This window comes from Mustelus asterias, chromosome 14 (genome assembly GCF_964213995.1).
Source record: "Mustelus asterias chromosome 14, sMusAst1.hap1.1, whole genome shotgun sequence".
NCBI lineage: Eukaryota > Metazoa > Chordata > Chondrichthyes > Carcharhiniformes > Triakidae > Mustelus > Mustelus asterias.
The window spans coordinates 59,052,939-59,067,331 of NC_135814.1; the positions used below are offsets into that span (position 1 = coordinate 59,052,939).

The following is a 14,393-nucleotide window of genomic DNA, read 5'->3' on the forward strand; positions in this document are numbered from 1 at the left end:
TTGAAACCTGGTTAAGAATGATTGTGACATTCATTCCAATTAATTTACAATTCACTATCATTTAATTTGCACTTAAGGAGGCATTCTGTAGGAACCAATGATTTGAATTAAATAATAAAAGAAAATGTTTTAAATTGTATCTAAAATGTATCTTGATGTCTTTAAAATTGAATGAATGCTAAAATGACTGAGTATTTGGGCTGATTTGCTTTGGGCACCTGGGATGTGCAATGTATCTCCTGTACGTGGATAACTACATGCAGTGCTACCAGATCATAATTTATGTAGTACTTTAGATCTCTCGTTATATACTCCCACAATGGCATTGCTATTTTGGAATTTTACATTAATTTAAAGATTAATGGGATTAATTTAAAGATTAAAATCAAAATGATAGATTCCAAAATAAAAAGCTAATATTTGAGAAGTTAGTTAAGCTAAAAGATGACAAAAGTGCTGGGACATGATTGGATACATCCCAGGATCCTGAGGGAAATGAGGTAAGAAACAGCAGAGGCCTTGGTTTGAGTTCTGTTGAGAATAGGTATGTGCCAGAGCACTGGCAAGTTTCCAATGTAATATCTATTTTCAAAGAGAGTAATTACCGCTCAGTTGATTCAATATCTGTATTAGGGAAAATGTTGGAGGCTTCCAAATGAAATAATGAATTACCTAAATGATAGGAAAATAGTTTGAAGCAGCCAATGCTTTACCGGGACAGCATGGTAGCAGAGTGGTTAGCACTGCTGCTTCACAGCGCCAGGGACCCGGGTTCGATTCCCAGCTTGGGTCATTGTTTGTGTGGAGTTTGCATGTTCTCCCCGTCTCTGCATGGGTTTCCTCCGGGTGCTCCGGTTTCCTCCCACAGTCCAAAGATGTGCAGGTTAGGTGAATTGACCATGCTAAATTCTCCCTCAGTGCACCCAAACAGGCGCCGGAGTGTGGCGACTAGGGGATTTTCACAGTAACTTCATTGCAGTGTGAATGTAAGCCTACTTGTGACTAATAAATGAACTTTAAACAATGTTGATTTCAATAAATCCTATAAATTGTTGTTAGGAGTTTACTATAGGCCCCCAAATAGTAATAGAGATGTGGAGGAAGAAATTGCTAAGCAGATTATGGATATGTGTGGGAGTCACAGGGTAGTTGTCATGGGGGACTTTAACTTTCCAAATATTGATTGAAACCTTTGTAGGTCAAATAGTTCGGATGGGGCAGTTTTTGTGCAGTGTGTGCAGGAGGGTTTCCTGACACAATATGTGGATAGGCCGACAAGAGGTGAGGCCACATTGGATTTGGCACTGGGAATAGAACCGGGCCAAGTGTTAGATTTGGTTGCGGGACAGCACTTTGGAGATAGTGAGCACAATTCGGTGTCTTTTGTTATTGCAATGGAGAGGGTTAGGGCCGTACGGCAGGGCAAGGTTTACAATTGGGGGAGAGGTAATTATGATGCGATTAGGCAAAAATTAGGGGGCATAAGTTGGGAACAGAAACTGTCAGGGAAAGGAACTAATGAAAAGTGGAACTTTTTCAAGGAACAAATACTGGGTGTCCTTGATGGGTATGTCCCTGTCAGGCAGGGAGGAAATGGCCGAGTGAGGGAACCATGGTTCACGAAAGAGGTGGAATGTCTTGTGAAAAGGAAGAGGGAAGCTTATGTAGGGATGAGTAAATAAGGTTCAGATGGCTCGATTGAGGGTTACAAGTTAGCAAGGAATGAGCTGAAAAAGGGGCTTAGGAGAGCTAGGAGGGGACACGAGAAGTCCTTGGCGGGTCGGATCAAGGAAAACCCCAAGGCTTTTTACTCTTATGTGAGGAATAAAAGAATGACCAGGGTGAGGTTAGGGCCGGTCAAGGACAGTAGTGGGAACTTGTGTATGGAGTCAGTAGAGATAGGCGAGGTGATGAATGAATACTTTTCTTCAGTGTTCACCAAGGAGAGGGGCCATGTTTTTGAGGAAGAGAAGGTGTTACAGGCTATTGGCTGGAGGAAATAGATGTTCGGAGGGAGGATGTCCTGGCAGTTTTGAATAAACTGAAGGTCGATAAGTCCCCTGGGCCTGATGAAATGTATCCTAGGATTCTTTGGGAGGCAAGGGATGAGATTGCAGAGCCTTTGGCTTTGATCTTTGGGTCCTTGCTGTCCACGGGGATGGTGCCAGAGGACTGGAGAATGGCGAATGTTGTTCCTCTGTTTAAGAAAGGGAATAGAAATTACCCTGGTAATTATAGACCGGTTAGTCTTACTTCGGTGGTTGGTAAATTGATGGAAAAGGTCCTTAGAGATGGGATTTACGACCATTTAGAAAGATGCGGATTAATCTGGGATAGTCAGCACGGATTCGTGAAGGGCAAGTCGTGCCTCACAAATTTGATAGAATTTTTTGAGGAGGTAACTAAGTGTGTTGATGAAGGTAGGGCAGTTGATGTCATATACATGGATTTTAGTAAGGCGTTTGATAAGGTCCCCCATGGTCGGCTTATGATGAAAGTGAGGAGGTGTGGGATAGAGAGAAAGGTGGCCGATTGGATAGGTAACTGGCTGTCTGATCGAAGACAGAGGGTGGTGGTGGATGGGAAATTTTCGGATTGGAGGCAGGTTGCTAGCGGAGTGCCGCAGGGATCAGTGCTTGGTCCTCTGCTCTTTGTGATTTTTATTAATGACTTAGAGGAGGGGGCTGAAGGGTGGATCAGTAAATTTGCTGATGACACCAAGATTGGTGGAGTGGTGGATGAGGTGGAGGGCTGTTGTAGGCTGCAAAGAGACATAGATAGGATGCAAAGCTGGGCTGAAAAATGGCAAATGGAGTTTAACCCTGATAAATGTGAGGTGATTCATTTTGGTAGGACAAATTTAAATGTGGATTACAGGGTCAAAGGTAGGGTTCTGAAGACTGTGGAGGAACAGAGAGATCTTGGGGTCCATATCCACAGATCTCTAAAGGTTGCCACTCAAGTGGATAGAGCTGTGAAGAAGGCCTATAGTGTGTTAGCTTTTATTAACAGGGGGTTGGAGTTTAAGAGCCGTGGGGTTATGCTGCAACTGTACAGGACCTTGGTGAGACCACATTTGGAATATTGTGTGCAGTTCTGGTCACCTCACTATAAGAAGGATGTGGAAGTGCTGGAAAGAGTGCAGAGGAGATTTACCAGGATGCTGCCTGGTTTGGAGGGTAGGTCTTATGAGGAAAGGCTGAGGGAGCTAGGGCTGTTCTCTCTGGAGCGGAGGAGGCTGAGGGGAGACTTAATAGAGGTGTATAAAATGATGAAGGGGATAGATAGAGTGAACGTTCAAAGACTATTTCCTCGGGTGGATGGAGCTATTACAAGGGGGCATAACTATAGGGTTCGTGGTGGGAGATACAGGAAGGATATCAGAGGTAGGTTCTTTACGCAGAGAATGGCTGGGGTGTGGAATGGACTGCCTGCAGTGATAGTGGAGTCAGACACTTTAGGAACATTTAAGCGGTTATTGGATAGGCACATGGAGCACACCAGGATGATAGGGAGTGGGATAGCTTGATCTTGGTTTCAGATAAAGCTCGGCACAACATCGTGGGTCGAAGGGCCTGTTCTGTGCTGTACTGTTCTAAATGTTTTGAGCAGGTGGATGGGGCGGAATTATGGCATGTTAGTAAATTTTATTTTTTAACAAACTATTTGGGGGAGGAAACAAACAATGGAGGTTAAAAGCAGTTTCTCAGAGTGGTTGGACGTAGGTAGTAGTGTTCCTCAAGTTTCTGTTCTGTGACTGAAATGTGTACATTAAGTTGGAGGTAGTGCTAAATGGAATGTTGTTCAAATCTGCAGGCAATGCTGCAACAAAAATCATGATCTGGATAAGGTGATAATGATGGAATGTGAAAAATTTGGCAAATGGAATTCACCATTAGTAGATGAAAGGTGGTATATTTTGCTTTATAAACATAGGAACATGGTATTTAGGAGCAGGATTAAACCACTTGGTTCTTTGAACCTGCTCTTCCATTCAGTGAGAACATGACTGATCTAGTTGTCGTCTTGCTCTGCTTTCCTGTCTGCCCCCACTAAGCATGGACTACCTTAACTATCAAAAGTCTGTTGAACTCTGGCTTGCATAAATTCAATCACTCAGCCTCCGCTGCATTCTGGGGAAGAGAATTCCACTTGCTAACGGCTCTGAGAAAATCAATTCTCCTCATCGCCATCTCAAAATGGAAACTACTAAACTGCCCCCCCCGCCCCCCCATTCTTCCCTCAAAAATGGAAACATCTACCTATGAAGTCCCCTCAAGACCTTGCATGTTTCATTAAGATCAGCTCTCATTCTTCTAAACTCCATTGGGTGTAAGCCCAACCTGTTCAATCTATCATCATAAGATAGCACTTTACCCCAGGAATTAGTTGGGAGAACCTCCTCTAAGCTTGCTTCTAAGAAAATTATATCTTTTTTCAAATAAGGAGATCAAAAGTATACACAGTATTCCAAAATGGTCTCTCCAATGCCCTCCCCTACTTTTATATTCCATTCCCCTTTCAATAAACAGCATTCCATTTACCTCAATCAATTGTTGTACCTGCATATTAACTTTTTGTACCAGGACTGATTCCTCTGTACCACCAAAATCTGCATTCTCTTCCCATTTAAATAGTATACTGCTTTTCTATTCTTTCTGCCAAAATGGACAAGTTCACATTTTCCCACATTATGCTCCATCTGCCAATTTTTTGCCCAGTCATTTAACCCATCCATATACCTCTGTGGTCATAAAATTTAGCTACTATACATTCTGCTCCTTCATCCAAGTTATTGATGTAGATTGTAAATAATTTAGGCCCCACCACTGATCCCTGTGACACTCCATTAATTGCAGCTTGCCAACCCAAAAAGACCCATTGATTCCCATGCTCTACTTCCTGTTAACCAATTCTTTATCCATGCTAATATGTCACTCCCTACACCCATGTTCTTTTACCTTGTGTTTTAACCTTGGTGGTAGCACTTTATCAAATGGATTTTGGAAATTCAAGAGCTCCACATCTACAGGTTCCCTTTATCCACTTTGCTTGTTACTTCCTCAAGGACCTATAATCAGTGAACCATGTTGATTCTGCCTGATCACATTTGATTTTCTAAGTATCCTGCTGTACCCTCCTTAATAATGGATTCTAACCATTTCCCTGCAACAGATGTTGGGCTAACTGGCCTGTAGTTTTCTGTTTTTAGAAGAAGTACTTGCACTTTGCAGGCAAGCTGTGAAATTTGGGGTTTCAGATTCATGTGATATTAAAAGCAGCATCTCAATTGCATAAGGCCAAGAATATACATCCGAGTGTAATTGTGGACCTATATAACACCTTAGCTAGACCATAATGATGCAACATGCACAGTTCAATATGAAAGTCATTGCGGTAGTAGAACTGGAATGGTGCAGATTCATTAGGATGCTGCCTAGTATGAAGAAATAAAAATACAAAGAAAATCTGAGCAGTTAGCACTGTTTCCATTGATTCAGGGGAAGTAAAAGAGTGATTTGATCAAAATTTTTAAAATTATGAAAGAAATGTACCAAATCAAAGCAGTCTATCACTAATGATTGAGGAATCCAGAACTATATCCAAGATGAAATGAAAGAGATTAAAGCAGAGACATATTTCAGAATAAGTTAGGTACGTGGTTGAGGTGGGAATGAAGGGCTGAGATCAGGACATGGTACAGGTACATGGGACTGGCAATGCTGCTCATAATAAATAAGCAGCATTAGCCTCTTTGTGTTGTAATATCTATGTGATACATGAGCTGGTTACCTATGTCATTGCACTTGGGATGGAGTTTGCCAATAATTCATTGTCAACCACCTCCTCTTCCTTATCTAAATCCTGTCCCATCAGTAACATCTGCTGTCAGTACCTGCTCCCATGTATGCTAATAGCAGTGCTACCTCCCCCACCACCCTATGAAAACTTTCATGTTTGCCTGATATCTTGGATGAGTAGTAACTTCATCCAGCTGATTGTTGGGAAGAATACTGTATTCAGGCCAGGTCTTTAAGGGTGGGGTTAATTAGATAATGGGGAGGGCGAGGGGAAAGATAATGAGTGGAGGGGATTGTGAGAGCCAGTGTGCAGTTGGATTCTGCCGAGGAAACCTGTATGTGGGGAGGGGACATAGAACCATTAATCTCGTTGTCAGCCAGAAACCCTAACTTTTGTTGAAGAGAAGCAGGCAGTGAAACTATATCAACAAGAAGAAAACCCTAGCTTGGTGTGGGGTAGGCTTATGTCGAGACTGGTTGCAGCTGTCTCGAAGTTGCTTCAGGAAACAAGAAACGTTAGGTACCTTTAGATGACCTTGCCTGTTTGTTTGATTATGGTAGTGGTTGCAAGTGAGTTTGGTTGCTAAAATTGATGCATTTAGCACGTCTCTAAAAAGAACCTCTGACCGTCCCATCAGCTGGAGAGTTTGCCGATAATTCATTGTAAATCTCCTTCTCTTCCTTACCTAAATGCTGCCCCATCAGTAACATTATCTGCTCCCATATGTATGCTAATGGCAGTTCTACCTCCCCACCACCCTATGAAAACTTTAATGCATGTCTGATATCTTGGATAAGTAGTAGCTGAACATCAGGAAGAATGTAAGTTTTGGTTCCGGCCCTAAATTTCACTCCCTTGCCGCTAAATCCATTTCACTTCATTTCATTGCTAAATGAACCAAGAGACACAAACCTCACTGTCCTCTCTACTGCAAAGCTGAGTTTTAATTATTTTCCTCTCCATCACTGAAGTTTATTTTCATCTCTACTTAGTCTTTTCCATGCTTTGTCACCTTGATATTCGAATGGCAATGCCCTTTGCTGCTTATCCTCCTCCCTTCATATATTTCTACTTGTCCAAAACGTGGCCTTTCATGCCATGTCTCGCCCAAAGTTCCACTAATTCGTCACTCTCATCATCAACAATTTAGGTTAATGCCTTTCAGCATATTAAATTTAAAAAAAACTCTTCAAATTCTTTCATGGTCTTGCTAAACTCCTGCAACTATCCCAACCATGTCTCCTCCCACATCCTTCAGACTTCTGAATCTGACCTTTTGCACATTATTTCCCTTTTCCTACACCCAACTCGCATAACTCTTGCCACGATTTCCCATTTTAGTCACTGAAACTGTAAACTGATTAATAAAGCTTTCCGTTCCCCCAGCCACTTTAAAACATTGATCCCAAATGAATTTTTTTTCAAACATGATTTAATCCTTCTGAATTAATGCAGTTAAAGGAAGATGCATACCATAGATGCATGCAATGCGTTGCAGCCATGAAACTAAATGGTTGTTGAACTTGAGGGTTTATTTTGGGAACACAATATGACAAATATTCACTGCACAATTGTATCGGCCATAATAAATTATTCTGGAAGATGTACTGTGCCAAATTTTCTTATTGTTATCCATTTCATTTACTGACCTTGAGGTCTTGCCCTTGTATACTCTATTGAGAATTTAATGCCGTCTAAAAAATTGATTGTTTCTCTTGCACTGTCTCAACTGTAATTGTGATTAATAATAGTTAGCTGGGGAGAGGCAGACTAGTTTGTCTGCTTGCAATTACTTTGTGATAAATGGAGTTCTTTTACTTGTCCATTGGTGCATTGAAGAAAACTGATGTAATTTAAGGTTGAAGACTGGAAGAAGTACAAACTTCACTCATAAGATGTCTGTTATGCTGAAGTGAGTATTGTTGAAAGCTGGATTTATGTAAGCACGATGTGAAATCCCAATTCTTTGTGTCCAATGTTTTATTTGGGCATTTTTATTTAGGCAAAAACAACAGCCATTTTGCATGCAGCTAACGTGGCAAACTGCACAAACTAATCTATTTTTTAGTAGTGGCACAAATACTGCAAGAACTCCATATCTTTCAAATAACAGTATGCGATCCTTAATGCACACTTGAATTAACCGCTGCGTCTTGTTTTTCACGTCTAGTTTGAGTGATAGCACCTCCAGCAATGTAGAGCTATGCTGCTGTCCCTTTGTGGAATTTGAACCACGTTACTTAGAACCAACACGAACAAAGGATCATTTTAGAATGCTAATTCTAAATAACATGGGATTGATCAGCAACTATTTAGTATCTTCCACGTTCTGTAGGAATGCTGTGTGAAATTGCATTCTGTTATCATCCAAGTGCAAATAGATATTGGGGTATTCTGTACATTGAATAATTAGCCTATTGCAGAAATAATAATGAGTGAAGTATATTAACCGGGGAAGGAAGCTGGAGCTCTTGCTCAAAGATTAGAAAGCAAATATGGGGAAGCAAATTTTCAGTAGAGGCTGCCATCCTGGAATTGTGAAAATAATGCTTACATCCAAAAATGGCAGTCTAACTTCTGTGAACGAAACAGGTCTTTAAATGGCCCTTGTTGCTGGTATGTCACAAAGAACCATGACTTTCATAGCAATAAATTTCAAGCCACGAACTCATTACTTGTACTTTGATGGACACAACATTGGGTGGAAAGCTAAATCAATTCATGACAGCCAGGTGCTCCTGCTGACTGTTTAGCTCTCAATTCTCTTGTGTTTTATTTCATAGCACAAGATTCTGCGTTTTCCTTTGGATAATTATTCCTGGGGCAAAACAAAATATCTAGGCCGTCTAATGTTTTGACCTTTTAACAATGTTCACTGGTTTGAAGTATTGAAGTAAAAATGTATGCATTGGCATATAATGTAGCAAACAATTAGTTCTTCTAGGAACTCTTGTCATGTTGCAGCTAATATGGGGCTTTGTGCTTTCAAGTGCTCAATCATTTTATTAGTTTCTGGCCAATAGAGTCACTTCCGATTAACATTAGGATGTATTCATGAAATATGTGCTTAACTAGGCTTGGTCATATTGAGATAGAGTTTGTTCTTGTAACAATACAGTAGAAGCATCAATTTCACTTATTATTTAGCCTCTATCTTACCCAGCACCGCTGCACTCTTTCCCCCAAAACCCAGATCATTTACCAGGTTGTAAACTTGATCTTCTATTGTCTCTGATTTAGTGAAAAGTGGACATGACTTTGTTTATTAGAGGTGATGGGGTAAAGACATTTTGAGCAAGATTGCAAATATGGCAGCCACGTGACCTGCAGGTTTTCAGCTCACTAGTCAAATGAATATTCAATTTACTATGATAAAAATATAAACTGAAGAAATATGACAAGATGGATGTGCAAATTAACACTCTGACAAAGCTAATGATGCACTCCCAAGTACCTTCTGCTTTTGGAGCTCTGAGCAGCTTCATTTTTTATGCAGGGATGTTTGTTTTCTGGCTGTTCAAACGTCAGTACAATTCCACATGGAGTTCAGTTGTGTTGGAGGTGTGCAGTCAAGCACGCCTGTTAGTTTGTACACCCTATAGTGACAATAATATGTTGCATCCAGTCAAGTACTGTGTTCTTTTTTTGGACAATCAGATTTGTAACTACAGTAGCTATTTGGTGATATTTATGTCTGCTCTTGAAAGTAGCATAATGCTGAAATTCCCCTCTCCTGCAGTGTGTAGAACTGTCTCTCTTTTCTACACACTGTTCTACACACTGCAGGAGAGGAGAGTTTCAGCATTATGGTTTGTGCAGTGATGTTTTAAGGTGATTTGCTGAGAACACCATGAGTTATTGTGCTGCATGAATGAAAAAGTGAGTTCTTTTTTTAAAGAATTTTTACCTGATTAAAATTGACATTGTTGCACACCAACTATTTTAGTATGCATTTCTATTAAATCCAAGTACAAAATTGTGCCTTTGAGTCAAGAAAATTCAATAAATTGCACAGCTGAAGGGTACAACATAGGTTTGCAATCAGCTGGGCGAGTTGCAAATCAGTAAGGAGTACCAAAATAAACACCCATGTTTAATCATTTAAAAGCTGGTTAGACCAAGCCCAGTGACCAAAAGATGCACCGTAGTAAAATAGTGGCTTCATCTGTTTGAGTAAGTGTTGCTGTTTTCATTAATCCTTCAGAGATCTTTTGCATTTTCTACATATTAATTCTGCATTTTGCACCAAACTTGTGGACTGTGCAGCATTGTACTCTTTTGGGGAGCACTGAGTTTAATGAGCTTGATAGTCCGTGGAGCTCAATAAATCATATGACACACTGCATTTCTCCTTTTCTAAATAAAATCATTTATCACACTATTTATTTGCCATGCTCAAAAGATTGATCTCTCAACATAAAGTGTGTACTCAAGCATTTTGTGTCTTTCTTCTAGTGGGTAAGTTACGAAAACGATGGTTGAAGGAGAGCATCTCTGATGTCGGTGTTGGGATGCTGAAATCTGTTAAGCAGTATGTGGATCCCAACAATATCTTTGGAAACCGAAATCTTCTGTAAATCGGATGTGCTCAGCAGCTTAAAGCTTGGATTCTTGGAAAGTAAGCAAATCCCACCATCTTAAAGATGAAATCTCCAGACTATCAAAAAAAATTAACAACTCACACTTTGTAAACTTTGCAGTAGAATTTGTCAGCTAAAGTTTCTTTAATATGGGACACGGCACGTGTTTGCAGAAAAGATGCGAAACTTATTATGTCGTGTGCTGTGTGCCCTGATAAAACTGAGAATGTTTTGACAAGCGTATTCAGCAGCAAGCAGGACATGCAGTTGTCAGTTTAAAAAAAAAATACAAAATGCTTGGAAGTCACTTATAACTATCTGGTAATTTTTTTAAAAAAAGGCATGGGTGGTCAGCTCTGATTGTAACTTCTGCCTCTTTACGTCCTTCAGAACCTTTTGCACCAATCACATGGCCATACCTGCTTATTATTGGTAACTTTTTTTGCATGTTAATTAAATTCTATAAGCAAATGTTACTTACTGTTAAAATTATCAACTTTGTACAATGTTCTCTAATTCAGTGACTTTTCTGTAAGCTTCCTCCTAAGAGGGAAAATATCATTGTACAAAATGCATATACTGTATTGCACCTCCTTTGTGAATTATGGGTTTTTGATTAAATTAAAATGTTGCAAATGTTAACTTCCGGGAAGGAGAAATATTCTTGATAGTGTCCTGGGGACTAAAGGATAACAATATTTACAAAATAGGGATACATGGATAATGTTACTCGCATCATCCATATAATTAAAGTATTTTTTTGAATTCTTTCACTACTGGATACTTTGTCAGTTGTCCGTGTGTGTGTGTTTTATTCCAAGTTGTGCTGAGCATTAAACAGGTTTCTGTAAATCACAATCCGAAATCACAACCACAAGTTTTTTTTTTACTTGCATGGTGTTTTGGAAATTGTTACATTTTAATATATAACATTATCGCAGTGTGTGATGACTCACTTTGCTATTTAAGGCATCAATATTTTGCTTGGATAAAAAGATTGGTGTTCAATAACATTTAATTGGCAGTGTGCAGTGTTCTAGATTACACTCAAATATGTTTACGGTTCTTCCAGAGGCTGTATCCATTTTACTAAGCATTCATTGTTAACTTGAGTTTCTGGCATTTCACTTGTGAAAGAACTAGCATAACTTGGATATTGGTAAACCATTGGCTGTGTAATCAATACTTTTAGCTCCCTCAAGTGGTTGTGTATATGGTGTGCCTTTTACCAGCAATAATGCTTGGTGTACAGTTGAATATTAAGTTTACCCTTTCCCTTCCTCCTCTGACTCCAGCAGAGATGTTTATTTTTCATAGGTTTTTTTTAGGTGAACTACGCTGTGAACAATTCATGCATCCAGTTTGCACATCCGTAAGAAATGATGCTATCTATAACTTGAAGATTACAAATAATGTGCTTGTGCTCGGAGATCAAGCAGGAATAAACACAATTGAAGTGTCTGTCTGAGTCATTGTGAGTTAGATGATGAGCTGAGTATGGATATTCTGCCAGTTTGTTGGGAGAGTCGGGAGAGAGAAGAGCGCAAAACAGAGAAAACATTAGAAGGGAGAATTCTTGCCTTTTTCCCATAGCTTTTTAAAGAGGCAGCCCAGGAACTAGCTGCATGTGGAACATTTTAGTTGCAGTTGAGGGCAGAGAGCAAAGAGGATGATAAATTATAAATAAAAGGAGACACGTCCAAAGATCGGCTCAAAGGTTTTGATGAAGTACCTCTCGGGTGGCGCAGTGGTCAGCACTGCTGCCTCACAGCACCAGGGACCTGAGTTCGATTCCGGGCTTGGGTCACTGTGCAGAGTCTGCACGTTCTCCCCACGTTTGCGTGGGTTTCCTCCGTGTACTCCGGTTTCCTCCCACAGTCTGAAAGATGTGCTGGTTAGGTGCATTGGCCATGCTAAATTCTCCCTGTGTACCTGAACAGGTGCCAGAGTGTGGCAACTAGGGGATTTTCACAGTAACTTCATTGCAGTATTAATGTAAGCCTACTTGTGACTAATAAATAAACTTTATTTTTTTTACGTTTTATTTCTAATAATGTTTAGAAATAAATGTCCATTTTGTATCTTCCACCAATTTGCCAAGTGTTTTTTTTCTGGAGGTAATTTATAAAATCAGTATGCCAGAAACTCATTGTTTGTGAATCCATTTGTAAACATTCTGTAGCTGAACATTGTTCTGTCAATCTACTTTACAAAGTTTTCATATTCTCAACAAACATGATGAGCAGTTTCCTGTCCTTAAATCTGTTGGCGCCTACATTGTTGTTGGTAAGATTACGCTGTGATTTTAATTTGGATTTAATTTTAAATAAACTTGTAAGGAATTGCTCATCAGACATTTGAATTTCTTTAAACCATTTCAATGTTGCACCTCATTTGCATCGATGCATATGTTGAATGCCAAAATCGTGCATTTAGAACTGTGTTTTAATAAAAGAAAAGCATGTGCATGAAAATAACTCTAAGAATTGCTAAAACAGTTGTTGTAAGGATACCTTTTGAATCTGACCTCCAGACACACTTCTCACCATAATCTCTTGCTTCCTAACCTCTGCTGTAGTTTAGGTATCAGCATTTCAGTGGCTTTGGCCTTTACTTGAACTAACCCTGACATGCCTCCACTATTTGTTTTTTCCATCTTTCAACCTTTTTCCTTCTGCAATGACTTGCTTAGTCACACTCACGGCTACCTACACAACTGTGTCATAGCATACAGAAAGATGAGAACAACAGTGTACCATTCGGCATGTTATCTCCTAGCTGATATTGGACAGTCAGGTTCCAGAGTGGAACCCTGGCTGAGTACCTCATGATTTTTTTTTGTTTAGAGATGTAGATGTGGAGTTGCAGGACTGTTGACACATGTTTTATTCTTTTGTTAAATGTTAATTAACCAAGAAAATATTAGCCATCATACACTACTTCACACCACCGATATCTTTAAAGATGTAAACAGATTTGTTAGGATAACACAAATTACAAAATCTACCTTTTACTCATGTTTTCAGTAAGTAGACAGTTCATATAAACCAATAGGCCAGCTGTGATCAGACACACCACACTCTGAAACTAAGTGACAGGTGCCACACTGTGAGCCAACTTGACTCACTGGAAAGCCTCACAGGCTTTCACGTGAGTACTTTCAAACTCCACTGTCGAAGAATGTGCTTGGTACCTTCCCTCAAACAAAGCTTTCTCTCTGGTTTGATTCACCTTGGATGTCGGGCTTCTCATCGAAGTGCCTTTAAATTTGGTTCTTGCAACTGTCTGTTTTTTATTTGAATTCTCCTGAACATAAACTACTTCAACTTCTTGCTCTTTGCTTTAGCTTAACTGCCCTCCTGACATACTTTTGTCCCCACTCTCTGGTTTTTTGGGACCTTTTAGTATTTTGGGGGGAAATCTTGTTCGCTGTGTCTAGCTTCTCTGACATTAGTTTAAAACTAATTCAAAAGCATCTTCTGTCCTAGAGCAGCCCCGTTTTGTTAAGCAACAACCCAGTTTCCCCGTTTGCTTTCATGTCGTAAACCCTAATTACCATGCATTCACCTAAACCAAACTGAAGTAACTTCCGGGCCGAATGTGGGTTTAAAGCTGTTTGTACCCCGCACATGCGTGTTGAGACAACATGTATGCACATGCACGCTGAAAGAGCACCATGTTTGAACCTCTGATTCAGGTTTGGAAATAAGTCAGTATTGAAGCGCTGAGCTGCAATCCTGCCCTAACTTGCGCTGCTGATAGGTGAGTTTTTGCCCTTATTTACTTGCACATATATTTTTTGGTCTAGCTGCAGCGAGTAGAGCCAGCTTTGGGTGGGTTAATTTTTTTTTGTAAATGTTTTAAAAAGATGTTGAATATATATGTAATGCATAGAAAGTGAAAGATGAAAAACAAATTTACAACTTTGTCACAGCAACTGATTCCAGTAAAAAGTGGGTTCGTAAAAACAAGGTGGGTGTTATTGTCTGGAATAAATTTCAGCTGAATTCC

At 39.8% G+C, this 14,393-nt stretch overlaps 1 protein-coding gene across 5 annotated transcripts in view; it reads left to right on the forward strand.

The window, feature by feature from the left end:
- agps (alkylglycerone phosphate synthase) overlaps positions 1-12,852 on the forward strand; it is a 136,870-nt gene extending 124,018 nt beyond the window's left edge. Inside the window, exons 20-22 of one of the 5 annotated variants that reach the window (XR_013499551.1) lie at positions 7,642-7,714; positions 10,258-10,420; positions 10,773-11,154. Coding sequence is in view for 3 of the 5 variants with exons in the window: in XM_078228480.1 (XP_078084606.1) it covers positions 10,258-10,379 (122 nt within the window). In the remaining 2 variants the exon portion in view is untranslated. Of the gene's footprint in view, positions 1-7,641; positions 7,715-10,257 lie in introns of all 5 variants that reach the window. The other 4 variants (XR_013499550.1, XM_078228480.1, XM_078228481.1 and 1 more) reach the window with 4 other exon arrangements.
- The last annotated feature ends 1,541 nt before the right edge of the window (positions 12,853-14,393 follow it).